At 41.4% G+C, this 25948-nt stretch overlaps 1 protein-coding gene across 1 annotated transcript in view; it reads left to right on the top strand.

Moving 5' to 3' along the window:
• LOC134219303 (uncharacterized) overlaps nucleotides 1-25948 on the top strand; it is a 621614-nt gene that overhangs the window by 190173 nt on the left and 405493 nt on the right. Inside the window, exons 3-4 of the mRNA XM_062698024.1 lie at nucleotides 1457-2441; nucleotides 9690-10084. Of these exons, the coding sequence (XP_062554008.1) occupies nucleotides 9826-10084 (259 nt within the window). The 5' untranslated portion in view covers nucleotides 1457-2441; nucleotides 9690-9825. The remainder of the gene's footprint in view (nucleotides 1-1456; nucleotides 2442-9689; nucleotides 10085-25948) is intronic.

The following is a 25948-nucleotide window of genomic DNA, read 5'->3' as shown; positions in this document are numbered from 1 at the left end:
CCATCCCGGTGCACTTTTCCTTCGCGATGGTGCAGTGGAAGGAGGAAAAATATAACTGGAAACGGAAGACCAAGAGCCGGCACTGGATGAAAGTGTGCTTTCAATGACTTTTCCGTTTCTGGTTAGTGGGACAGACGGGAAGGAAGGGCTCAACAACGCAGCCGAGAGTTGCATCACAGTGCTCAAACTATAATGTTCAAACTTTGTTCTACTGACGTGGTGAAATGGAGGGGAATCTATGGGAATTGCTTCAATTGGGTACTCGTAGTGTTCGGATAATTGGATTCTGGAAAGGGAAGCTCCAATTTCATGATTGTTATGAGCTACAAAGATTGGAAAGATACCGACAAATCTATGAAGTGATACACAATGCGTGTTGGAAGATTCAGAATGGATAGATTGTGCAAAGTTGGAGCAATTGGGATTATTTACCACTTTCGTAGAAGTGAGCTTAAAGAGCTCTACCGTTTTACGTGCTCGCGGACATAAAGCTGGTTTGGAAGTTGAAAGCAACTAGTTCGGTTAGGGGAGCATCCTTCATAGAAATGAGGTTTTCCTTCGCTAACGAAGCAATGACGTTATTGATTGATTCAACAGGGTTAAACATGGTTATCATTAAGCGATTCGTAGAATTTCATGGAAAGTAAAATTCGAATCGCCATATGTCAACTTAGAACTTCATTTTTGTTTAGGAAATTTATATCTTTGAATTCATTCATTGTTTCATTGGTCATTAGTTCCGATACCCTACGACCACTTGAACATTTGATTGAATAATATGTCCCCAACGATTACACTGCAATAAGATCTGCTTGCTCATGTTGTGTATTTTGTTTGCTCTAATTGACAATATTCACATAATTATACACTGGACTGTCAAGAAACAATGAAAGTTTCATTAAAGGGCCGTTTCGAGGCAAATTTGCCAGCTATCTTCACAACATCCTTCTGAGGACTAAAGTCGTTTCCATTTGGAACCATCTCAAGCACCATATATTTATGTATGTTCAGCATACCGATAAATGTTTCCAGGTCTGCTTTATGCTCCCCTTCGTTATAATCAACATTCTGTTATCATGCTCCTCAATGGCCGATAATTATACATTCCACGAAACTCATAAATATACCGCACTGAAAAGTATTGAAAAATATCATCTTTTCTCTTCAAAATGAGTGTAATAAATCACTCCTGAATACAAACAATAATCGTTTTACTGTTTTTGTATTTTACAGCAATCCTCATGAAATAAATTGGTCTCACCTTTTTATCTAAAAATCCTTTACCTTCACCGCCAAACAAAAAAAAAGCAAATTATTTTCTCAAACTAGGTATCGTTTCCGGAAAGCTTCATGATCGGTACTATAGACAAAGAAAACACTCACCGACCCTGATCCGGTCCGATCTCATATATTAATGCTAATTTATTTGACCACTCTCCATCTCTTCTTGTTCCAGGTCAACCTTTCTGCTGATCCACTCCAGCCATCCCTACTCGGAATCTGTGTATAAATGTGTGTGCGAGTACGAAAGTGTTTGTGGGGGGGGGAGAATACACTAAGTGAATTTTAAACCGTCTCCCAGCCCAACTGTCCTCGGGCGAAGATAGAGCGCCGGAAGAAAAATAGTGCCAGTGAACCCTTCCTGCGAGCCGTGCACGTGTGAAACCGGCTCTAAGCGTCGTAAAAAGCTTCCTGCTTTTGCTCGGAAAGATCCAGCCCCAAAAGGCTCCTTAAATAGCCTTGGCTTGAAAAACGAAAAAGAATTGCCACCCATTAGTCACAATCAGGGAAAAGTGCGCTTGGAGGGGGGTCAATCAGGGAGTGTAGATTGGAAGTGAAAATCAAGTGTCGGTTAGGTTGCCACGGAAGAGACACTGAGGCAGTCCCAACCACTCGACGAGGATCGAGGCCAAAGAAAGCAAGTGACCTCCAACATCATCGTCTAGCTGCGGGGAAATTGTGATTTATATTATTTGTGTCCATATTTTTCGAGCCGAGTTCTGTACAGTTTTCTTGTTCTCATTTTTTATCTTCCGGCGTAGTGACCTGCTACGGGTTTTGCTCGACAAATGAGTTTTAAAAAGGGCAGGAGAAAAAAAGAACTGGCCGCTACGAGAAAGCCGACGACAATCGCCATCTACTCCGACACGGCGACAGAGTGTAAAGCGGGAAGAAAGTGTATATCATTATTAATGCCACTTCTTATTTCGCCTAATTTTTTATCGCTGTGTTTTCACATTTTGGGTTAAATGTCCTGGCCGAGGTGAGACTCGCTCGCGCAAGAAAGTTTCCCTAATGAGGGTAATAAATCGACGCGGAAAAGAACACGGAATGCGTGTCACCGTGGCAAAACAAGCGCCCGAATAAACCCCGGCATCATCCTAAACGAGGTCGCATCTATCACGGCAATCGCGACCTTCGGAGTAGAAGCAAAGCTAAGGGTATGCGATATTAGTTGTGGTGCAGTTTCTGCCGGCTGACGAAACGGAATATGGAACACTTCTTTATCTTTCTTTTTTTGAGTACAATCGTTAGATCCACAAACAATTTCTCCCTGCAACTTAATACTCATCTAGGAGTAAAAGTATTTTAAAATGTGCATTTAATGTTTCAAACAGTTTCGGTTTTGATGTTTAGTAGGTTTCGTCAAATAACATATGCCTTTAAAAATAACTGATTTAGGATGACGATGAAAATAAAAATAACCAAATAAAACCCATTACACCGAAACCCATATGGTCGAAAGGAACATATGGCCGAAAATGTCGTTCTGTCGAACTAGTCATTTGGTCGGAAATGTATTTTTGCCGAACAGGTCAGATGACTGCAAATATTGTTTTTCGAATGAGTCATATGACCTAAAAAAAATTTGGCAATGGAAATCATTCGACCGAACAGGTAGTTTGGCGGAAGTTTTCTGGTCCGAATGGAATATGGTATGCAATGCTGAAAAATCGTCCCCTGCTTAAAAAAAATCCTTGATCTGGTAAATCATTTCGGCCCCTGAAAACAGTATCTTCTCCCAAGACACCGCTGCTTATAGGCCCATCTCGCCGACCTCAAAAATCGTAGAGAGGTTGATCAACCGAAGGCTGCGTGAAAAACTTGAGGCTGACGAAAGATTTGGTTTTTGCCAACACGCCTTTCGCCCGGGTTATGGAGCCAGTACGAACTTCGTCGGATTTGAAGACATACTCCAAAGCGCCTTCGACCAATGGAAACACGTCGATCTCGTTTCTCTGAATATTTCGAAGGCATTTAACCACACTTGGACATCACTAAGCAAGCAGCTTCTTAGGACTGGCGTTTCACTGGTAACATACTAACTTTTGCTCACAACTTCCTCTCCCGCTGCAGCGCGCTGGTCCTTCCACGTTTCCGGCTATTTCGTCTTCAGGACCAACCCAAAGGAGACCCTGTTTTTGATTGCCATGAAAGAGGGCTTCAACGGCATCCAAAAAGCATCTCTTTCTTCATATACGCGGTCGGCATCCTGCTCGTTGTCATTGGATACACTTCTGGGTATCCCAACCCGAATAGCGATCAGTGCAGTTTATCGGCGAGCCTCGTTAGTCGGCAGGGAAAAGTGTCGGCGAGCATGTGTGTAATGTCTATACGGCCCTAGATAGCCGATTTTCAAACCGGAAACTCATCAAGGTCCTCGGAGTCTCCATCGACCGAGGACTGCAATCCTTCGTCCCTCATTTCCAAGCGGCAAAGCCGGCTGCAGATCGAGGATTAACCGTTGTAAAACCTTAAAAAGATCGCATAGGACAAATAACAGGGCCACTCGGTATGGCATCAGCCAAGCGTTTAATTGACATCAGACTGCTGTATGGACTGAAGTTGGCTTGTGTAGCATGTCGGGAGCTTGCCAACATACTCTCCCCAGTCTTCAACCAGTACGTTCGGTACCAGTACCTCCGCATAGCTTCCAGGCTTCTTGTCACTAAGGCTGCCTGCGTCGAACCAAGTTTCCTCCCATTTTTCCATCGTTCGCAGACGGCTATTTGCCCAAAAGCCACCGCAAATGCTTCCGCCCTATCACGAACTACTCGATCCATCTCCTTGTTCAAGGAGATCGGATCCTGCACATGGTGGCTGGCATTAGTCTCTCCCCAGTATGTAGGGTACACTGGCACGGTGTCAGGAGCTTAGCACTTCACCTCATTCCACATAAACTGCTCCATTGCGAGGTGTTTTAAAAGGAGGGACAACGCGGATGTTTATTTATTGCAGCTCTGTTCATTGCCGCTACAACTTTCTCAAACAAACTGGTCCTAGTCCTGACTGATTCCGCCAGTTCCTACGCTGCACTGAAAAGTGACGACTCGAAACATTAATGGATCTAGGACATTCTCACTTTTGAACAACAGTCGACAACCTTTGCCTGGATTATTATTTATTTACTCAGACCAAGGCCGGACTAACCTGTGCAGTCTTCTCAATTCAGCTCGGTCTATGGCTGCACGTCGCCAACCACGTAGTCTGCCGAGGGTCCGTAAATCGTGTTTCACTTTATTGCTCCATCTTGCCCGCTGCGCACCTCGCCTTCTTGTGCCCGTCGGATCGTTGTCGAAAACCATTTTCAACGAATTACTATCCGACATTCTAGATACGTGGCCGACTCACCGCAGCCGTCCGTTTTTCGCGGTGATAACGATGGATGGTTCTCCCAACAGCTGATGCAACTCGTAGGTCATTTGCTTCATCCGTGTATCGTCTGCTATCTGCACCCCACCATTCCTTTGGAAAACTCCAAGTGCACTTTGGCCTTCTACCGGCAAAGATTTTAAAGTATAATATTTGCTACCGGTCTAATAAGCGTTTTGTAAATAGTTAGTTTGGCACGGCACAAACTCTATTCGATTGGAGCGTCTTACGGAGTCCAAAGTACGTAAGATTTCTAGCCACGATGCTTCTCCGAATTTCTCTGCTGGTATCGTGATCGGCAGTCACCAGTGAGCCAAAGTACACGAACTCTTCAACCATCTCAATTTCGTCACCACCGATACAAACTCGCGGTGGATGGCTTACATTGATCTCTCTGGAGCCTCTGCTTATCATGTACTTCGTCTTCGACGTATTGATGATTAGTCCGATCCGCTTTGCTTCCCTTTCACCTTCTCAAAGTCACACGCCGCGATATCAATGTCGTCGGCGAAATCGAAAAGCTGAATGGACTTCTTGAAAATCGTACCACTCGTGTCAACCCATGCCCTTCGTATTACTTCCTCCAAAGCGATGTTGAATAGCAGGCATGAAAGATTATCAGCTTTAGAGGTGAGCCAGTCTAGGGCTGAGAACCTCTCAAATAAAGACAAAAAATCTTGCCGTAACCCTGTGAGAGTTTCAAAAGGACTCGAGAATGCCCCTGATATTTGAATTACACACATCACCCGATCCATCGTCGCCTTAATCAAGTATCAGTTTATCCGGAATCCATATTCGAGCATTAGCTGGTTTTATTCGATTGTATCAAATGCGGCTTTGAAGTCGCTTGTGGGTAATTTCTGCCAAACTCCTCTTGGATTTACTGGAGATTCGGATTTGGAAAACGTATGTCCTCCGCGCGTGTTTCCTGGTTCGTCATCATACCGCCATCGTTTTCTGCCACAGGGAAGGTTGTTTGGCCGAATAACTCTTTCGGCCGAATACGTCATATAGCCGAATAGGTCATTTAGCCTAATAGGCCAGTTGGCCGATAAGGACATTTGGCCGGGAAGTCATTTGGCCAAATAGGCCATTTGGCCGAATAGACCATTTTGCCGAATAGACCATTTTGCCGAATAGCCATTTAGCTGAATAGCCATTTGGCCGAAAAGGTCATTTGGCGGAATAGGTCATTTGGCTGAAAAGGTCATATAGCCGAAAATGTCATTTGGCCAAATAAGTCATTTTCCGAATGTGTCATTTGGCGTCTCACATCTCACTGTGGAAAGTAAAAAATAAGATGTTAGAAGTGGTGAGAAGTGTGAGTAGTGAAGCGTCTCTTTTTTCACATTGCTCTTCTCATTTTACGCAGTGAGAAATGAGAAAAGAAGAAATGAGAGAAGTGAGAAATGAGTAGTAAGAAGTGTCACTTCTCACTTTGTACTACTCACTTTAGTGTGAAAGTGTTTAGTGTTACAGTGAAAAGTAAGAAATGAGGAGTGAGAAGTAAAACGTCTCACTTCTCATTACTTATTTCTCACTTCTCACTGTGTAAAGTGAGAAGTGTGAAGTGGGTAGTGAGACGCCTCACTACTCACTTCAAAGTTCTCACTTTTTAAAGTGAGAAATGAGGAGTGAGATGTGAGACATCTCACTTCTCACTCCTCATTTCTCACTGTGAAAAAGAAGTGAGATGTGAGTAGTGATACGTCTCATTACCAACTTCGCACTACTAACTTTTCACAGTGAGAAGTGGGAAATAAGTAGTGAGAAGTGAGGCGTTTCACTTTTCAAATGACCAAATGATCTATTCAGCTAAATAACTTATTCGACCAAATGTCCTATTCAGTTGAATGCTCCTTTCGGCCAAATGTCCTATCCAGCCAAACTATTCAGCCAAACGACATGTTCGATCAAATTTAATATCCGGTAAAATGTCCTATTCGGACAAATGTCCTATTTGGCCAAATGTCCTATTAGGTCAAACGTCCTTTTCGGCTAAATGTTCTATTCGGCCAAATGTTCTATTCGGCCAAATGTTCTATTCGACTAAATGTTCTATTCAGCCGAATTTTCTATTCGGTTTATTGACCTATTTGGCTAAATATACTTTTCGGCCAAATGTCCTATTCGGCCAAATGGCCTATTCATCCAAATGTCCTGTTAGGCCTAATGATCTATTCGGCTAAATGTCGTGATCAGCTAAACTACCTATTTGGCCAAATTTCCTATTCGGCCAAATGGCCTATTCGACCAAATGTTCTATTCAGCCAAATGTCCTATTCGACTAAATGTCCTATTCAGCCAAATGTTCTATTCGGCCAAATGTTCTATTCTGCCAAATCGCCTATTCAGCCAAATGTTCTTTTCGGTTTAATGTCCTTTTCGGCCAAATGTCCTATTCGGTCAAATGTCCTATTCAGCAAAATGTCCTATTCAGCCCAATGTTCTATCCGGTCAAATGTTCTATTCTGCCAAATGGCCTATTCAGCCAAAAGTTCTGTTCGGTTTAATGTCCTATTCGACTAAAATTTCCTATTCAGCTGAATGTTCTATTCGGCCAAATGGTCTATTTAGCCAAATGTTTTGTAAGGCCTAATGATCTACTTGGTCAAATGTCGTATTCAGCTGAACTACCTATTTGGCCAAATTTCCTATTCGGCCAAATGTTCTATTCGACCAAATGTTCTATTCAGCCAAATGTGCTATTCGACTAAATGGCCTATTCAGCCAAATGTTCTATTCGGCCAAATGTTCTATTCTGCCAAATGGCCTATTCAGCCAAATGTTCTGTTCGGTTTAATGTCCTATTCGGCTTAAATTTCCTATTCAGCTGAATGTTCTATTCGGCCAAATGGCCAATTTAGCCAAATGTCTTGTAAGGCCTAATGATCTATTCGGTCAAATATCGTATTCAGCTAAACTACCTATTTGGCCAAATTTCCTATTCGGCCAAATGTTCTATTCGACCAAATGTTCTATTCAGCCAAATGTTCTATTCTGCCAAATGGCCTATTCAGCCAAATGTTCTGTTCGGTTTAATGTCCTTTTCGGCCAAATGTCCTATTCGGTCAAATGTTCTATTCAGCCAAATGTCCTATTCGACTAAATGTCCTATTCAGCCAAATGTTCTATTCGGCCAAATGTTCTATTCTGCCAAATGGCCTATTCAGCCAAATGTTCTATTCGGTCAAATGTCCTATTCAGCAAAATGTCCTATTCAGCCCAATGTTCTATCCGGCCAAATGTTCTATTCTGCCAAATGGCCAATTCAGCCAAATGTTCTGTTCGGTTTAATGTCCTATTGGACTAAAATTTCCTATTCAGCTGAATGTTCTATTCGGCCAAGTGGCCTATTAAGCCAAATGTCTTGTGAGGCCTAATGATCTATTCGGTCAAATGTCGTATTCAGCTAAACTACCTATTTGGCCAAATTTCCTATTCGGCCAAATGTTCTATTCGACCAAATGTTCTATTCAGCCAAATGTCCTATTCGACTAAATGTCCTATTCAGCCAAATGTTCTATTCGGCCAAATGTTCTATTCTGCCAAATGACCTATTCAGCCAAATGTTCTGTTCGGTTTAATGTCCTATTCGGCCAAATGACCTATTCGATCAAATGTTCTATTCGGCTAAATGTCCTTTTCGGCCAAATGTTCTATTCGGCCAAATGTCTAAATGTCGTTTTCAGCCAAATGTCCTAATCGGTCAAATGGCCTATTCTGCCAAATGTCGTATTCAGCTAAACAACCTATTTGGCCAAATTTCCTATGGGGAATATTTTTGTTGTTTGTCGCTGTATGTTTAGTCTACTTGCACCGTCTGTTTGTTTAGTTGTCCGTACATGACTTCGGAATCATTTTTTATTTTTTCTAGCCAACTAGTCCTCATAAAAGCTTTTGTCCATTAATTTAAACGTCAAATTCCCGTGTTCCATTTTTCGTTTCAGTTAAGCGTTAGTAGTTCCGATGTTGTGATCTGACAAGTCGTATTTGATCAACGTATCTCATCACTCAAACTAGAGGATGAATGGTATAACACGTCTCTTTCAAAAAGTATAAGTATGCTCTTTTCATTAGAATTCATGAAATATATGATAGTTTGTAGTTTAATAACAATTGCATGCATAATTTATTGCGTACTTCCGGTAGCGGGTAGAGCAGAACTACCAAAGCGGACAAAAGAAGCAATTAGACCAAAGTACCAACACAAATCAAAGAACCACAAATCTCAATTTAATACATGTATTTAGGGTAATGCACCCATTTTCCTCTGTTACTTCCTACCTCCTAGTCATCTTATCTTCTTTCCCTTTCATTCCTCTTTCTCTATCTTCCTACTTTACAAAACACCTCAGCTTTCTTACTCACGATTTCTTCTCCGTACTCACGGTGCCCTTGTTCGCATTCGGAAGCGGCTACATGGGGCGTCCACACCACTCCCCCCCCCCCATGGGGTGCTTTCGTCCTGTCTGTATCCTGACTGACTGCTCAAACCGTAGACGGTTTCTGCCGACCGAAATCGTGGTGCTCTTCTACGCGATTCACCTCTGGCTTTTGTCTGATCTGCGAAACATTTGAGGTTAGATCTGTATCGTGGTGATAGAGAGGCCTGCCTACCTTGAGATCGCTAGGTGCTGGCACTTTCGGCCGAAGCCGAATTATGCTGATCTGCCTGCTTCTCTTTTTCCCTGTCCTGCCAGGTTCCGGACTTCCCGTGCGAGTTTCACTCGGCGTTTGCACCTAATTTGTCAAACTTTTGATTAATTTCAGTTTGATCATACTGTCGGTTTTCTTGTTTCATATGAGCTGTTTTTGAAGGTTCCCTCGTAATACTTTCCTGTATGGCCATATTCTATTCATATTTAAGGAAGCCAGTTGATTTTGAATCAGTAAATTTTAGTACTCTGCAATTCAAACAGGGGCGTGTTATACTTTCTAAAGAGTTGATATTCTTTGCGACGCGTCATCCTCCGACAATTTGCGACTACTCGCCCCAGTTACAGCCCATAAAATCTTCTATCGTATATCCTTAGAGAATAACCCCAATCACGCGAAGGACGGCCGCTCGTGCATAAAACAGAAGCAGCAGAATCAAATTAAAACATACGGCGAATTCGAATCTTCAAACACCACCTATAACGGGAAGCGAGCTGTGAAACTAGAAAAAAAATGAACTCATTCGTAATCACGGCCCGGCTCAAATCACAAAGGACATCCCCTTGGTGCTGGTGGTGGTGGCGGACACTGACGATGGTGGTTTCCCTGGTCCTGATGTGCAACGGTCGGCTAGTGTGGGCGGTGGCCGAACCGGTGCCGCAGCGTAGAGGCACCGCAGAACATGGGACAGGGAGCAGTAGTGCGACAAGTGGTAGTAGCAGTAGCAGCAGCAGCAACGGTCAAGATGGGACCGATCGAGGGCATTTGTACGGTAAGTCGTAGTTCCACAGACCATTTTTCCATTATTCATCTTATTAAAAGTGCAGAGCGTTTCGGGGGTGACCAGAGTAAAATGAAGCAAAGTGCTGAATTAATAATCAGTTTTCGGTTATTCTTTGAACTGTGTTTTGTAAAAGGAACAGTAGGTTTAATTCTCGTCCGACCTACAAAATATTCCTAAGCAAGAAATACGTTGTGCTATGCACAATCTACACCAAGGCAACAATAGTAGCTCGGCTTTGAAGCATCGCTGTTAGAAACCGTGAGAATGCCAAATGGGGTTAGAAAGCACGAAACGACAACATCCCACTTTGGGTAAGCGATGCCAACGAAAAGAGTGATAAACAGTAAGCTGAATCATGCAGCGGCTTTGGGACGCTGATGGTGCGGTAATTACTCGTTAAGGAACGAAAATGGCTCATAAGATGCGTAACTGTAGAACAACTCCTACGTGCGTACGCCCAAAATCTGGTGGCAAGGTGCGATATAGAACCATCAGAACATTATGAGAAGTGAGTGCGTGTCTTAAAAACGTTCGTTTGATGACGGTGTTTTATCGCAGAATAAATTGCGTAATTGAATATGGAGCGACACCCAACCGTTTGATGACTCGCTGCGGCACCGGTACACAGGTTTATATTGCTGTAAGAAAATTTGAAACTTTAAATTACCTTACATGGGTGTCATATTATGTTTAGGTTATCGGCATTTCTTGATCTAGGGAAAATACAACAGATCAATAATAGAAAATACTGCAGTGACCACACATAGATCACAGGCAAATCCATTTCTCGCAAAGTATAAACCCCAAATTTTATTCAGCATCCAAATTCTCCCCTAAATTATCCAAACGTGTAAGATGGTGTGACATTACCATTAAATGAGACACTCTCGAGTAACATTCGCAATAATAATAATTATTCTCTTTTCGTGAAAAACTGCTCCCATCATAATGACTGGCAAACGATTTGTCTTCCGTTGAGATGCCTCAGGTGTAAAATCTGATTAAATCATTCCATTCTCATTTTCCACAACTTTACCCTTTGACTAATGATGCCACTTATTCATCCATTCGAATTAGAAATGTGTCAAAACGCTACTGAAGGGAGGGGCTCGCGTCGAAAATGCTTGAATTATTCGACTTGGCTTCCTGTTGGCAACTCAAACTCAATCATCTCGAACGCGCAAAACAAATCTAATCGAACAAAAGAAAATCCATTCGATCATAACTTTTCCGTTGCGTTTCCGGAGTACGTATTCCGGTTCCGGTGTGTGTGAAGCAGCACACGGCAAGCGGGCCATCACATCAATATGCGGCACCATTCGCCGAATTCATATGAACGAAATTGATAGCGACACTTTGGTTATTTATTGATAAACTTTGTACCTTCTGGCGAAAGGTGAAACTGATGCCGTTCGGAACGTGTGCGTTTTCATCTACAACCAGTGCCCTGGCCTGGCCGACACACGTTGCGGAGCTCGTTTCGTTCTTGGTACGAAGCAGTAAGTGGCTAATTATTAGTGTGAATGCCTATAGCTTACATAATCAGATGGGAGGGATACTGCGGAAAAAATTACACAAATATCGCTATGTAATATCAGTTTCACTTCAGACATATTTTTTAATTTTTTGCTAATAAATTTAACCAACCACAATCACATGGCAGCTTTACTTAACAAACGACAAAATTTCGTTACATGAAATTCAACCATTTCAATGACTTTATCAATTTATGATTTTTGATTGGAATCGATCGCAGGGTTGAACTGGGAGAGGCTTGAACGCCACTAAAGAGAAAGACTATGACGATAGATTTAAACATTAACTCTACCAAGACAATGTACATGGTTGCGGGTAGAGGTAAAGGTAGTGATGTTAGTTCTGAGTTTGGGTTTGATGGGAATGTATTTAAAATTGCTGAAGTATTTGTTTGCTTTGCAACGTTTGTGACATGTGACAATAACGTTTTCTGTGAAGAGAAAAGACATACTGCTGCGCTGTCCTGTCTTCAATCGCTTACGTAACCAGGGGTGGCATTGCGCACCTCGACTCGAAACGAACAAACTATGCAAACAGTTATACGAAACGAAAGGAGATGCGCAATGAGGCCCCAGCTTTGGTTCTGCAACATGCTGATAGAAACGAAATTCGCTCTGTATTAAAGACTACCCCAAACTTTGAAACTCGCTAGCTCACGGGAGGTATTCTACCAGGTTGTAACGCTACTTTAATCACCCCTCTAGGTGCGGATTATTCGGTTCTTTCCAGAGAGAACAGAGCTGTTCATAAAAGATGTCTGATGCGGTAGGATGGGCAAAGCTGCAAAATTGATGTAGAAAGGGGGGGGTGTATCTAAACATGCAGTTATCCAAGAATGACGAGACTTGGTGGTCCTTTTGTAAAAATCCAAGATGGCTGAATCGTGAAATTGGCATACTGCTACACCTGTTTGTATTCACTTTGGACGACACAAAAAAATGGTGAAAGACCTTAAAATTTAGGGCTGCTATTTCTACTGAATGGCTACACCTGAGGTTTACAATTTTAACAATTTATTTGTGACGTCACATTTGGAGGTACTTGCGCTTTGTAGGATTCGATGTTTTCTGGTGGAGATGTGGGCGATCAGGCTTGATCTGGCCGGCTTGGTATTGTTTGCTGAGCCGATTCAGTCCGGAAATCATTCCCCGGACGGGACGAGTGTGGCACTGCGAGATTGATGACGTGGCTTTTCCGTATCGATGTTGGAAGATGGTGGCTACACTTCGGCCAGCGATGACGCTGCTTTATCGAAGCCAACGGGCACTCGCCAAATCTTTCCGGAAATCACCTCGTTGGCACTGCTCTCTCGAGACTTTGGAAAAAAAGGTACAAAAGAAAAAGGTCCCTTTGGCGTGGACTTTTTTCTGATTTGGTTTTTAATTTGTTTGTCACTGTCGTTCTTTGTTCTTGTTCTTGTGGTTTGAGTGGTATTTTAACGTTAATTAACACCAACCGTACTATTTTACATTTAACATGACTGATTTCAACGACAAACATTTAACAGATCCTTTTACAAATTAAACATGCGCGCACTAAAACTTCTTCCAAGAATCACTGGCTTAAAAATAGAGAACCCTTTTTTTTCGCTTCTTATATAGCCCTTTTGAACATAAATTATGATTCATGTTTTTATGTTTGACCATCCTGTTGCATTTAGCACCCCTCATGGGCAAGCTCAAATGGAACAGGGCTGTGTGTATTTTGCCCAAACTCAAACTACTCGAAGGTCTATCGCATCTGGTCACACTTGGTATGAAAGTGAAAGTGGAACGCACTCACTCGTGAGATGATCATTGACCAATGAGTGTGACAGTTCCGAGGAGTAACTTTTGGAATGGTCGTATCGGGAGGGAGAATGACGGAAAATCACTTGTGGTGGAGCTAACAAGTTCAAATTGGAACCGAACGGTTACAACTTAAGCGTTTTCACTACTAGACTCTATCGCTGGGTGGCTGCATCCCGAGTAGACGAAAATAGCTCAATAATATCAAATGTTGATAAGATAGCAAAATGAGATATGGACATGATTGATATAAGAGATAAAAGATCAGACGACAATATCAATATTTTGCACTAAAATATCATAAGGATATCAAGATATGTTATTTGTAATAAGTGATCGATATCAAGTGCCATTAGTTTGTTCTTATCCATAGCATATCTTGATATTTAAATGATATTTCGGTGCAAATTTTTGATATTGTTGCCTGTTCTTTTATCTCTTATGTCAATCAAGTCCATATCATGTTTTGTTATTCTGTTCATGGCTTCTGCCCGGGATGCAATGTTCCATCTACGCTTTCATATCAATAACGACGGCAGTCACGTCACTTGTGTTTGGGGCAACCTTAAAACTTAATTCTTGCAGATAAAACGTGGAAGCTAAGAAAAGTATAAGACTAATTTTTATAAATTCAAATTTTATAAATTTTTATTAATTCTGTGGGAAGTTAGAAAATGGTTTATGGCGCAAACACATGAATCAAGAACTTTACAAAGGTCCAGAAGACATTGGCGGTAGTGTTAGTAGGGGAAGGAAGGGCAATATGCCCTAGTTAAGCATAGATTGCTTTTATGCCTTAGCTATAACGATTTTCATGGCTGTTTTTGCCTCATGCAACAGTTAAACAATATAGCTAGCTGATACCATATTGAAACTAGAAAAAAATCTCAGTCATATTGAAAAAATCTCCATTTAAAAAAATTGGTGATATTTCGGCAAAACGCCTCTAAGTCGACAGCAGTTAGGAAACAACGCACCAACGGTGCCTCTTCCCCTACTTAGTTTGCTTTTTTCGTAAATATAATTCTCGTGATTTTTTTACGCTTAGTCTGTTTTTCTCATCCACAACTGAATGCACTTGCGTTTGCACCCCGCAGCATGCGAGGAATAATAAAAATGACAATTGTGCGTGGCTTTCGTTTTAAATGGGGTGCCCTTGAAAACGCGAGTGAATTTCGTTTTTAATTATTCCGGGATGCTTGTCCTTAACATATGGCTAGGAGCTATACTGCCACTAACCGCAAGTCGAGCACATCTGGAAAAACGTGGAAATAAGAAAACTGCTTGCAAAGTTTTTGTAATTTTTCTCGTCAAAAATTTTTTATAAGTAATTTTGATCATCTCTAAACGTCACACACCAAAGATTGTTTGAATATTTAATGGATCATAGTGGCTACAAAGTGGAAAACTCACTTGCCGTGTTGGAAATTGCAATGTGCTTACTTGCGATTACTTTTCATCTCAATGAGAAAAGTTACCGCAAGTCAGTCACATCCGTCAAGCAAAACTCAAATTTGAAAAAAAAAAAACTAAAATACCGCCGCCGGGGGTGACAATGGGTCAAATGGGGGTGAGATTGGGTCACTGTTTCAAATACTTAGAATGCATGTAGTATAGATTGAATGTATCTGAGGGCAAGGAAACTAAAATATAAGAGACCTTTTTGAAAGATTTTGTTATCCGACCTCTAGGCTGTCAGTGAGAACGATGATCCATTCTCACCCCCCAGACCCATTGTCACCCCCGACGGCGGTAATGCTCTAACAACAAACATGGTGAAGCATGCAATCTGAACATTTTGGAACTCTTGGATGCTTTGAAAGCCCACATCGCAGATTTTCGTGATATCGTGATGGTAGTCCGTTACAGGCATAATTCTCGGGTACTTATTCAAAAGGACGTATGTGATTTAGTAAACAAAGATTCAAACCAACAACACCAACAGGTAGCCAAAGGCTTCCCCTACTTGTCTGTGGTGATGGTCAGCGTGGGAGTGCTATCAGATAGGAGAAATCGATGTTTGAATCTTTGTTTACAACATCACATACGTCCTTTTGAATAAGTACCCGAGAATTAGTGGCTTTGAATTTCTCTGGTTCATAGCTTGCATGATGTATCTCATGCTTCTTAAGAATCCCGCTACGTCATTTCTGCTACTCGTCATTTTGTTCCTATCCCCACCCATGTTTTGGCACGTGGACGGGTCTGTAAGCATGACTATCATTGGTTTTTGCACTCATTGGGAACCCTGCTACAATATACAAATAGTGGCAATTTTATTGTAAATGATTCTATTAGCTGATGAATATGTTGATAAAATCATTCTCAGATTTGAAAAATGCGCTCACCGAGCAACCCCGCTTGTAATTTTGAAGGATAGCATCGCGACTCATATGAATAACATTCGGAAATAGGTTGATTACGCCTTATTCTCATTATTTCTCAATAGTAAGTTCGTTGTTTATTAAGTAAAATGGGAAGTCATTTTAAAAAATCTTTATTATCATAAACTATAAGACATGTGTGTGTGTATCTTCAATCTAACCCCCACTGTCTGGCAGTGGTATTATGGAAGAAAGCTGTTTTTAATAAAGTCAGCTTTAGCCCGGGAGTTAGAAGGTGTTAGCTCTACTGCAGCTCCAGTAACCCATTTCAGACTGCCTGGTAACTCACGTCCAGTCCGAGGTCACTTTCACTTGCAATAAGCCCCGCCTGTTTATGCTACCATTATCAATTGGATAATGGATCCATAAACAAACTTCCGGATTTTTAAATCCAGCGCGTATTTAGTTTTGGAATCATATAAAAACTAATTGAAACAATCTCACCAAATTGATTAAATGCCGTATAAATGAACTGAGGAAGAAAGGACCACAACTAGTGTCCACGAAAATCACTACTCTTCCAGCGCTAATCCGAGCAATTCGTTAATGATCCATATTTTCCTGGTATTATTATACATTCAAACATATTTTCACCAAGCATATACGCGTATACAAACTACACAAACGATGTCGCGCACTCTAATAAGAATACACTTGTCACCAAACTCGTAAATCTCAAACTTCAGATAACTTAAACTTGTTTCTTCTATTACATATGCAAAAATATACATCAGCCGAATCTATTTCTTGCGGAAACGAACAAAAACGTGACAGCAAATTTGAAAGCAACCATCCGCGCGCATGGCTTGCTGCGATCTATTATCATAAACTATAAGACATATTCCAAAAAACTTTTGCTACACTGACCCAACATATATGGGTCACTTTGTAACAATAATTAGTCAATCAAATTTGCATGTTGATTAAATGGAAATGACTCATATTTGTGTGTGTGACCCACGATTGTGCAAGTGCAACGTGTTAAACGTTATATTGGAATTTACTGATGCAAAGTATATTCCTTTATGTATCAATCTTAAATTCAACCTAACTTCCAACCACAACATAAACTAAAATTACAAATGTTTACACAATTTTCTTCCGTATTTTTCTTTCGAAATGATTTGTTTTTGTATTTGAGAGGTGTTCTGAGCACATGTATTGAACAAATATGATCAATTTGTATGCCATTCTACGAAGTGACTCGATGTGACAAACTTGCGATTACTTTTCCATATGGGACAATTTGGCTTGGTATTTTTTTTTCACCTTTCTAGAACAAACTTCTCGAATAGAATAGCCTAACGCATAGTATATGTGAAAATAAAGTGAAATATGATAATTACTCAAAATTGCCAAAAGTTCAGATGTGCTCGACTTGCGGTTAGCGGCAGTATAAAGGTACTGTAGAAAAGATAAGCAGGCTGGTAGATCCTAGGACTCAACGAAGAGTCACTACAAAACATTTTTAAACCCAACAGCAGAGCACTGATATATAAGAGAATAATATGATCAAACAATGCAAGGTGCTTAGGAATAAATAGAAATCTAAAACGATTCAAAATCTTGTTCAAATGGGTGGACATAGACTGAATGACAGGAAACGCTAGTAAAAATGAATACCCTTTGAGAAATCCGCAGCCAGGCTTGGGAATTGTCGCGTTTGTCAGTGACACCTGACAAGATACATAATAACATGGTCAGTCAAAAAAAACTTGTCAACTTCCAGTTTTCCGTCGCACGACTGGATCCCCACGACCAGATGACAACTTTTTCCAACCGCGACAATTTGCTTTTGTTGTATGTCTTGTTAGAGCACACATCTGCGACAAAAGTGTGACAACGCATACACTTTCGGCTCTGTGCACGACACAACATTGGTCCCGAAAGTAAGTTATGTCGCATCTTCTGGTTGTCCATCTGCGTGGAGGAGCAATAGCAGCGGACAAATTTGAAATATCATACTGAAAAGAGCACTTTATAATTAATTATTTCTTTGTTCTCTTGACAGATTTTCTGTTTAGAAATAAAACATTTTATTCAATTTTTGCGTTGTTACGTACATAATAATGCATAAACAAAAAAACAAGTGTCTTTTGCACAGAGAAAGATCCCCCAGTGTAGAATAACTGAACCTTTTAACGCAACGCAAGTTTGCTCGCTTTTCACGCGGTTTATGGAGTTTTCGTACTTTTCAAGCGGGTTTTGTATTGATGCTGTTTTTTTAACCGATTTTGTTCACGTGGATTTGAAAAAAAAATCGGAGCATACGAAACAGCGATTTTTGATAAAGTAATTTTTACGCGGTTTTTGTAATTTACCCGGTTTTTGACTTACGCAGTACAATCAATCGTCCGCGTAAATATCGACTTCAGTGGATTTTAACCGGTACACCGTTTGTAGCAATTGCCTGATAGACGGTTATTTGACTGCAATATTTTATGTATAAGATAAATACGAAATTTTATTTAAGCGTATATCCTACATTAGGGACAATTAAGGAACATTCGATACATTTTTGATTGATTGGAATTACTGCACGTTAACTTGGGCGGAGTATGAAATTTGAATCGCTAGCCACACGCTGTTGTGGGGCCGTACACTTATTACGGTGCATTTTTCTGTGTTTTTCGAAACCCCCTCCAATGTAAATTTTTTTTCTTACACATTATTTTTTATTTGTTTGGAGAGCGAGAAAATGTTAGTACTGTTTCCATAAGTGCTTACGTAATAAGTGTACGGTCATGAAACGCTCATGCGGGCTTGTACAGCCTGATATGCTTTTTTGTTTATGATGTTCAAAATACAACAGCTTGTGTGCTCGAGTTTTAATGGCCCGCTTAAAAGATTTCCGGATATAGATAATTTCAAACCATTCGTGATTTTTAAACATACATTTTAGATATGTAATTAAATGATGCATTTTGGTTAAACAGGAGGAGCTGGACTAAAATCACCAAAATTCGACACATTATTATTATGCCGTACATATTAGCCGTTTTTATAATGAGCTCGACTTCAACTGTTGTAAAACCCAGAAACCACAGCATTTCAGTGGTTTTCCCACATTTTGTCATCAATTCATAATGACAACATTTTGCTGACAACGACAACAATTTTTGTCGCGACAAAATTCAAAGGTGACATGACGAACTTTTTTGTCAATAACCATGACAACTATTCTAATCCGACTGGTTGTGCAAAACCTTAGTCGCGATGGAAAACGTCACACGACAAATATATCGTAACAAAATAAGTATGTGACAAGATTCAAAATGTCTTGTTGGAGCGAGAGACCAGTAGTACGCTGTATCGAGCTACGTTGGTTAGGTTGTGTTGTCCAGTTTGAGGTGACTGTTTTCTCTTTGGTTTTGTCGCATGGTTTTTCTGTATGAAGGTGACAAATCCCAGGCCTGTCCGCAGCACACACAACCTGCTTGCTTGGCAGTTCAAACACGAAAGAGGACGATTCTTTGTCGCTGAAAGCGATGCCTACTACGATGCACATAAAGCAGGAACGTATTGAAGGGTGCATAAACACTATGCGTGATGGGGTTAGTAAGCACCCGTTCACACCCTTCTTCCTTGGTATTCGATTGACTCTGACGATCCCTCTGAAAGTTTAGTATTGTTGGAGGCTGGCCCCTTCAACTGTTTTGCTTAAGCCCACACCCAACCAGTGACTGTTAGATTTTCTAACAGATCTGTATAAGAACCTGCCAAAACCTGTATAAAAACTGGGCATATGCGCACAAACGAATATATGAAAAAAATCAAAATATTTTTTTTTGAGACGTAGGGTAGAGAACCATTTGGGCAGTACCCCTATTCCCGTCCACAACGTTCATTACTCGATCGCATTACAACCGAGTTACTTGTTTATTAGTACATGGTTAGTTTCTGTCGACATCTAGTGAATACAAAAAATCAAGCATGGTTGGAACGCGGTCGAGTTATTAACGTTGCGAACGGGAATAGGGGGTGCTGCCTAAATGGTCCCGCTCCCACTACCTTCTGAAAATAAAGTTTTTGCCTCCCAGAAGCTAGAATAGCTGGATGGCGCGTTTTCCCCTAGCTGAAAAACCAACGTTTACTCTACATTCTATTACTTTTTATTGGAAGGGTGTTTTTCGACTGGATGAGATTTACTGTTCGGAGGATGGCTTTCTCAGTCTGAAGTATCAAAACGATGGTTTATTTACTTGCCCGACGTTTCGGCCGATGGGATGTGGCCTTTTTCAAGGGTCGTATAGTCTATCGTCTATCGTAAATTATTGTAAACCACGTTCGATCAGTGGTGGATAGGGTGCTTTGCATGCTTGCTATTTGTAAATTTTTGAAAAAAATGGTTTAAAACTGGGTGTGTTTGTTAACATACACCAACTGTAACTGGGCAGACCTATATATTAATATACAAGAGTTGAGAACCTCGCAAAAATCGCACACAGTTCAGAAAGCACTACCGCTCCAAGTTGTGCGAGGAGGGATGCTGCACTTTTAGGTTGTGTCGGTCGCTCATTGGCTTTGAGGCACCCTTTGAATTTTCTTAACTGCGTAGTGCTGAATGGGTATCGGACCATTAGGCCAAATGGTCATTAGAACGAATGGCCAAGCGAAAAAAGATGAGTTAAAGGTAAATTTTTCTGTTTCCTTCGTTTTTCTTTTCCCTTTATCTTACAATCCATACTTTTCTGCCTTTCTCGTTCCAACCTTTTTTGACGTAGGATTACGTCCTCCGGGAAGATAGATGATCATTCTGCAGATTCAATTTTGAAAACACAACAAAACGTGCTCAGGAAGCATGGGCTAATATCTTAGCCGTCATTCCGTGCCGATAGTTCGAACGAGCCAGACGTGTGTGCTGTGTCTCATCGCGGATTGTGTTCGGTAGTGCGAGTTGTATTGTGTGGTGCTATTCCTACCTACGGATCCAAGGCGATCGCTGTCGGCGAGTGAAGTAGCTGCTTCTGGCGACGCCAGTGAAGTAGGCTATTGTTACTGCTGCTACCTACAGCAGCAGGGGCAGATAAGTAGAAACGTTTTTATTGTTCACCCATCTGCTTGATTCGGAGTGGGACCAGGGTAGAAATATTTCACAGTCAATGCAATGAAAAACATGGATCTCAGTATAATCTGCAGTCGCCTTCTTCGCCGCCGTGGTGAGTGCGACTGGGTGCAACCGAAAAATCATTTCCAACACCGACCTTTCAATTTCGCATTCAGCCACTCACAAGTCACTCTGACATGCTGCTCAGTTCGCTCCTTACCATATGACTGTGAGTGGCCCATTTAAACGCGTGGTGAATTTTTTCAATTTGCTGGGTGAATGTGTACATTTTGCTGTGGTAGATTTCATCTTCGCGGCGCAGTGGGTGATGTGAGTTCTGTTGTTTACTTTTCTGCCTCTCCGGGAATGTGAGGTTGATTTCAAAGCAGGAAGAAAATAAAAACATGATATAAAAAAACATCACCTTCATCCAGTGCTGCCGAAAATTTACAACCCTGAGTGGGACTGACAGAATAAATAAAACTAGTTTTTTTTCTGATTAGCTATTAGTCTTAAGTTAACATAAGCAAAATCATCCTTCCACCTTGCGGGGTGAGAATGGAGACAGAGACTGTGGAAGGCAATGGGCCTCCAATAGATGCAGGGCGCACACGATTGTACCATGCGGCTTCGCCTGGGCCTTGGGTTGTTTACTTTCGGCAGAAAGTGAAGAGCCTAGATTTTCTGGGCATAAAACGAGATTTGACGCGTCGTTTTACGAAGCTTGAATTCAGCCAAATCAACAGGAACAAACTACGCATCAGCGCACCTACATACCAGGTGGCGAATGAAATTGCTGGCGACAGGGCGTACAATGTTGAATATTTAGTTTATGTGCCCTCGCGGGAGGTCGAGATAGAAGGCGTAATCAACGCAGCAAGCTTGACTTGCATGGATGTGCTTGCAGGGAAAGGTCGCCTAAAGAATGCTCTGCAATCTACCGTGGATATTATGGACTGCAAGGTATTGCATTCAGCAGCCACGGTAGATGGCAAAAAAGTTTATTCCAAGTCAGGCTCGCTTCGGGTGACATTCGCCGGTTCGATGCTTCCAAAATATGTTGATATAAAAAAAAATGTTGTTTCCGGCGCGTCTTTGTGTGCCAAGGGTATTTAATTGTACCAACTGCAAACAACTTGGCCACACTGCCGAGTTTTGTGACAACAAATCACGTTGTGGCAAATGCTCAGAAAGATATCGGGAGGAGTTCTGCCAGCAACAAGCAACAAAATGTGCTTATTGTGGTTTGAACCCTCCCCATGGTTTGCAAGAATGCCCGGTGTACAAAAAGCGCACCCAAAAAGTGAAGCGCTTGTTGGTACAGCGCTCCAAGCAGTCGTATGCGGAAATGGTTAGGTCACAAGACACATCCGCCACAGCCATTGCATCGACTGCTATTTCAGCCACCGTTCGTGTAAGTGATTATTATGATTCCATATGAATTGACGAATTGGACTCTGACGCAGCCGACATGGATGATTCTGCGGAGGTACACGTGCCCGAAAAGAGGAAGCAACCGTCTTCCCCGGGATCGCGCCGTAAGAGAACAAAAGTCATCCACAAAAGCTTGCCAAAATCTGATGGTAATGGGGGTTTATTTAAAATCCCGAAGCAATCTGTCCCTACTGCTTCTTTTGATCCTAGTGGCAGTAAGACATTCCCGCCATTGCCTAAATCCGATGTTTCGAAGAAACATCCGGCTAGTAGAATCAACGAAAGAAAAAAACAAATTCGCACTTCTAGAAAAAGTATTCCGTCCAAGCGAGGATTGATCTCCTTTAAGGACCTTGTGGACCGTTTTTTGAACTTGTTCAATATTCCGAATTCATTGGGGCCAATAATTGACCTCTTTATTCCAACAGTTGAAAGTTATCTGAAGCAATTGACTGTTTCATGGCCCCTTCTTGCAGAAATTGTATCTTTCGATGGATAATACGGCCAATACCCAAGATACAATCACTGTGCTGCAGTGGAACTGTCATAGTCTGAAAAATAAATTAGACGTGTTCAAGTTTTTGATTCGCAATTCCGATTGCGATATATTTGCACTCTGTGAAACATGGCTTTCTTCTGAAGATGGAATCAACTTCCACGATTTTAACATTATTCGCCAAGATCGGGATGATCATTATGGTGGCGTTCTTTTGGGGATCGAAAAATGCTATTCCTTCTTCATAATTCCTATTCCGACTGTTCCCGGCTTAGAAATCGTCGCATGCCAAGTAAATGTGAAGAATAAAGATCTTTGCATAGCTTCAGTGTACATTCCTCCAAATGCCTCTATTAATCGTCGACATTTTTGGAGCGCAGTCTCCCTCCTATCATCTCCAGTATTGATATTGGGTGATATGAACGCACATGGTATTGGATGGGGCGAAACGTATGACGATTATAGAGCGCCTATTTTCTATGATTTGTGTGACGATTTCAATTTGAATATTTTGAACACTGCTGAAGTAACTCGAATAGGACCAAATGGTCAACAAAGCCGTATTGATCTGTCTTTATGTTCAAATTCACTATCATTAGATTGCACGTGGAAGGTAATTCAAGATCCCCATGGTAGTGACCATATGCCGATAGTCACCACAATTAAGAGTGGCTATCAACAATCTGATCCTTTCGATCTCACGAAGAACATTGACTAGCAAAAATTTGCATCGGCGGTAAAAATTGGTAATGAATCAACTGATACTCTTCCCCCTTTGGATGAATATCGATTCCTTACTGAGTTGATTCAAAAAAGCGCACTAGAAGCTCAGAAACGACGCGTTCCAAGTACATCTGTCATCAGAAGACCAGCCACTCCTGGATGGGATGATGAATGTACTAAGTTGTATTCCGAGAAATCTGATGCCTTCAAGGCTTTCCGTAAACACGGAAGGTCCGAGCTTTTTGAAGAGTTTTGAGGCTCGAAAGAAAGCTCAAAAATCTTCTCAAGGTAAAAAACGTAGCTACTGGCGACGTTTTGTCGAGGGACTATCACGAGAAACCTCAATGACAACACCTTGGAAAACGGCTCGCAACATGCGGAACCGCATTTCCACCAACGAGAGTGAAGAATACTCCGAATAATCGATGGATATTCAACTTCGCAAAAAAGGTCTGCCCAAATTCCGTACCAGCAGAACCGCTATTTCGAGAATCAGTCACTGATCCCGGTTCTTTGAGTGGACCATTCACAATGCTGGAACTTTCTATGTCTCTTCTTGCATCGAATAACTCTGCTCCGGGATGCGATAACATCAAATTCAATCTTCTTAAAAACCTCCCAGATATCGCAAAAAGACGATTACTTGACCTGTACAACTGTTTCATGGAGTACAACATTGTGCCACCTGAATGGCGACAGGTCAAATTAATAGCTATTCAAAAGCCTGGGAAACCAGCGTCTCATCACAATTCTTACCGACCGATTACCATGCTATCATGCATGAGAAAGTTATTAGAGAAAATGATCCTTTCAAGAGTCGACCATTGGGTCGAACAAAATGCATTACTCTCAAATACTCAGTTTGGTTTTCGAAAAGGTAAAGGAACAAACGATTGTCTAGCGTTGCTCTCTTCAGATATTCAGTTGGCCTTTGCGCACAAGGAGCAATTGGCTTCAGTATTCTTGGATATTAAGGGCGCTTTTGATTCTGTTTCCATAGAAGTACTGTCAGACAATCTGCACAGTAGTGGATTACCCGTTATTTTGAATAATTTCTTGTACAATTTGTTATCAGAAAAACAAATGAACTTCACACTCGGCACTCTGACAACTTCCAGAAATAGCTACATGGGCCTTCCCCAAGGTTCGTGTTTAAGTCCCTTGCTTTATAATTTCTATGTTAAATATATTGACAATTGATTGGAAGTACAATACACGCTCAGACAACTTGCAGATGATGCCGTGGTCTCTCTAAGAGGTCCATGTGCAGCTGTCTTGCAAAGACCATTGCAAAGTACCCTGGATAATCTGACTGTTTGGGCCAGACATTTAGAGATCGAGTTTTCACCGCAAAAAAACTCAGTTGGTTGTGTTTACTAAGAAGCGGTATCCTGCTCAACTGAAACTCAAGCTGTTGAATGATGACATCAACCAATCTTTATCTTCTAAATACCTTGGGGTCGGGTTTGATTCCAAATGCACCTGGAAACTCCACATTGAGTATTTGATACAAAAATGCCGTAAAAGGATCCATTTTCTACGTTCTATCTCCGGAACATGGTGGGGTGCTCACCCGGAAGACCTCATCAAACTCTATAGAACGACTATTCTCTCTGTTTTAGAGTATGGCTCCTTCTGCTTCCTCTCAGCAGCTGATTTCCACCTGATCAAATTGGAACGAATTCAGTATCGTTGTTTGCGTATTGCCCTTGGCTGCATGCATTCAACGTATAACATGAGCCTGGAGGTGCTTGCTGGAGTCACTCCTTTAAAGCACCGTTACTGGGAGCTCTCACTTAGAATACTCATCAAATGTGGAACAAGTAACACACTTGTTCTAGATAACTTCGATAATATGCTTGAACTAACTTGTCGTTCAAGATTCCTGAGAGTTTATCTCAACTACATATCGTCAGATCTTTGTCTTCCGTGTTATAATCCCCCTCGAGTTCACTTCACCAACGACAGTACCTCAATTGTATACGATCTGTCCATGAAACATGTTATTCAAGGAATACCAGAGCATCTTCGACAAATATCTATTCCCTCACTTTTTTCTGGAAAATATGAACTTGTCAATTGCAACAACAGATATTTCACTGATGGCTCTCGCATCAACGGATTCACTGGCTTCGGTGTTTTCAATGTAACTTCAACCACCTTCCAAAAACTTCAGGAACCGTGTTCGGTTTATGTTGCTGAGCTGGCAGCAATTAACTTCGCTTTGGGGATAATTTCCGATCAGCCCGTAGACCATTATTTCATCTTCTCGGATAGTCTTAGTTCTATCGACGCACTCCGGTCGATGAAACCTATTAAGCACGCATCTTACTTTCTTACAAACATAAGAGTCGAATAAGGTCGAAAGATCATTCAAGATTACCTTTACTTGGGTCCCTTCTCACTGCTCAATCTACGGCAATGAGAAGGCAGACTCGCTGGCAA

The sequence above is a fragment of the Armigeres subalbatus genome, chromosome 3 (genome assembly GCF_024139115.2).
Source record: "Armigeres subalbatus isolate Guangzhou_Male chromosome 3, GZ_Asu_2, whole genome shotgun sequence".
NCBI classification, from domain to species: domain Eukaryota; kingdom Metazoa; phylum Arthropoda; class Insecta; order Diptera; family Culicidae; genus Armigeres; species Armigeres subalbatus.
Note: the sequence above shows the minus strand (reverse complement) of the source record. Positions and strands in the feature narration are given on the sequence as shown.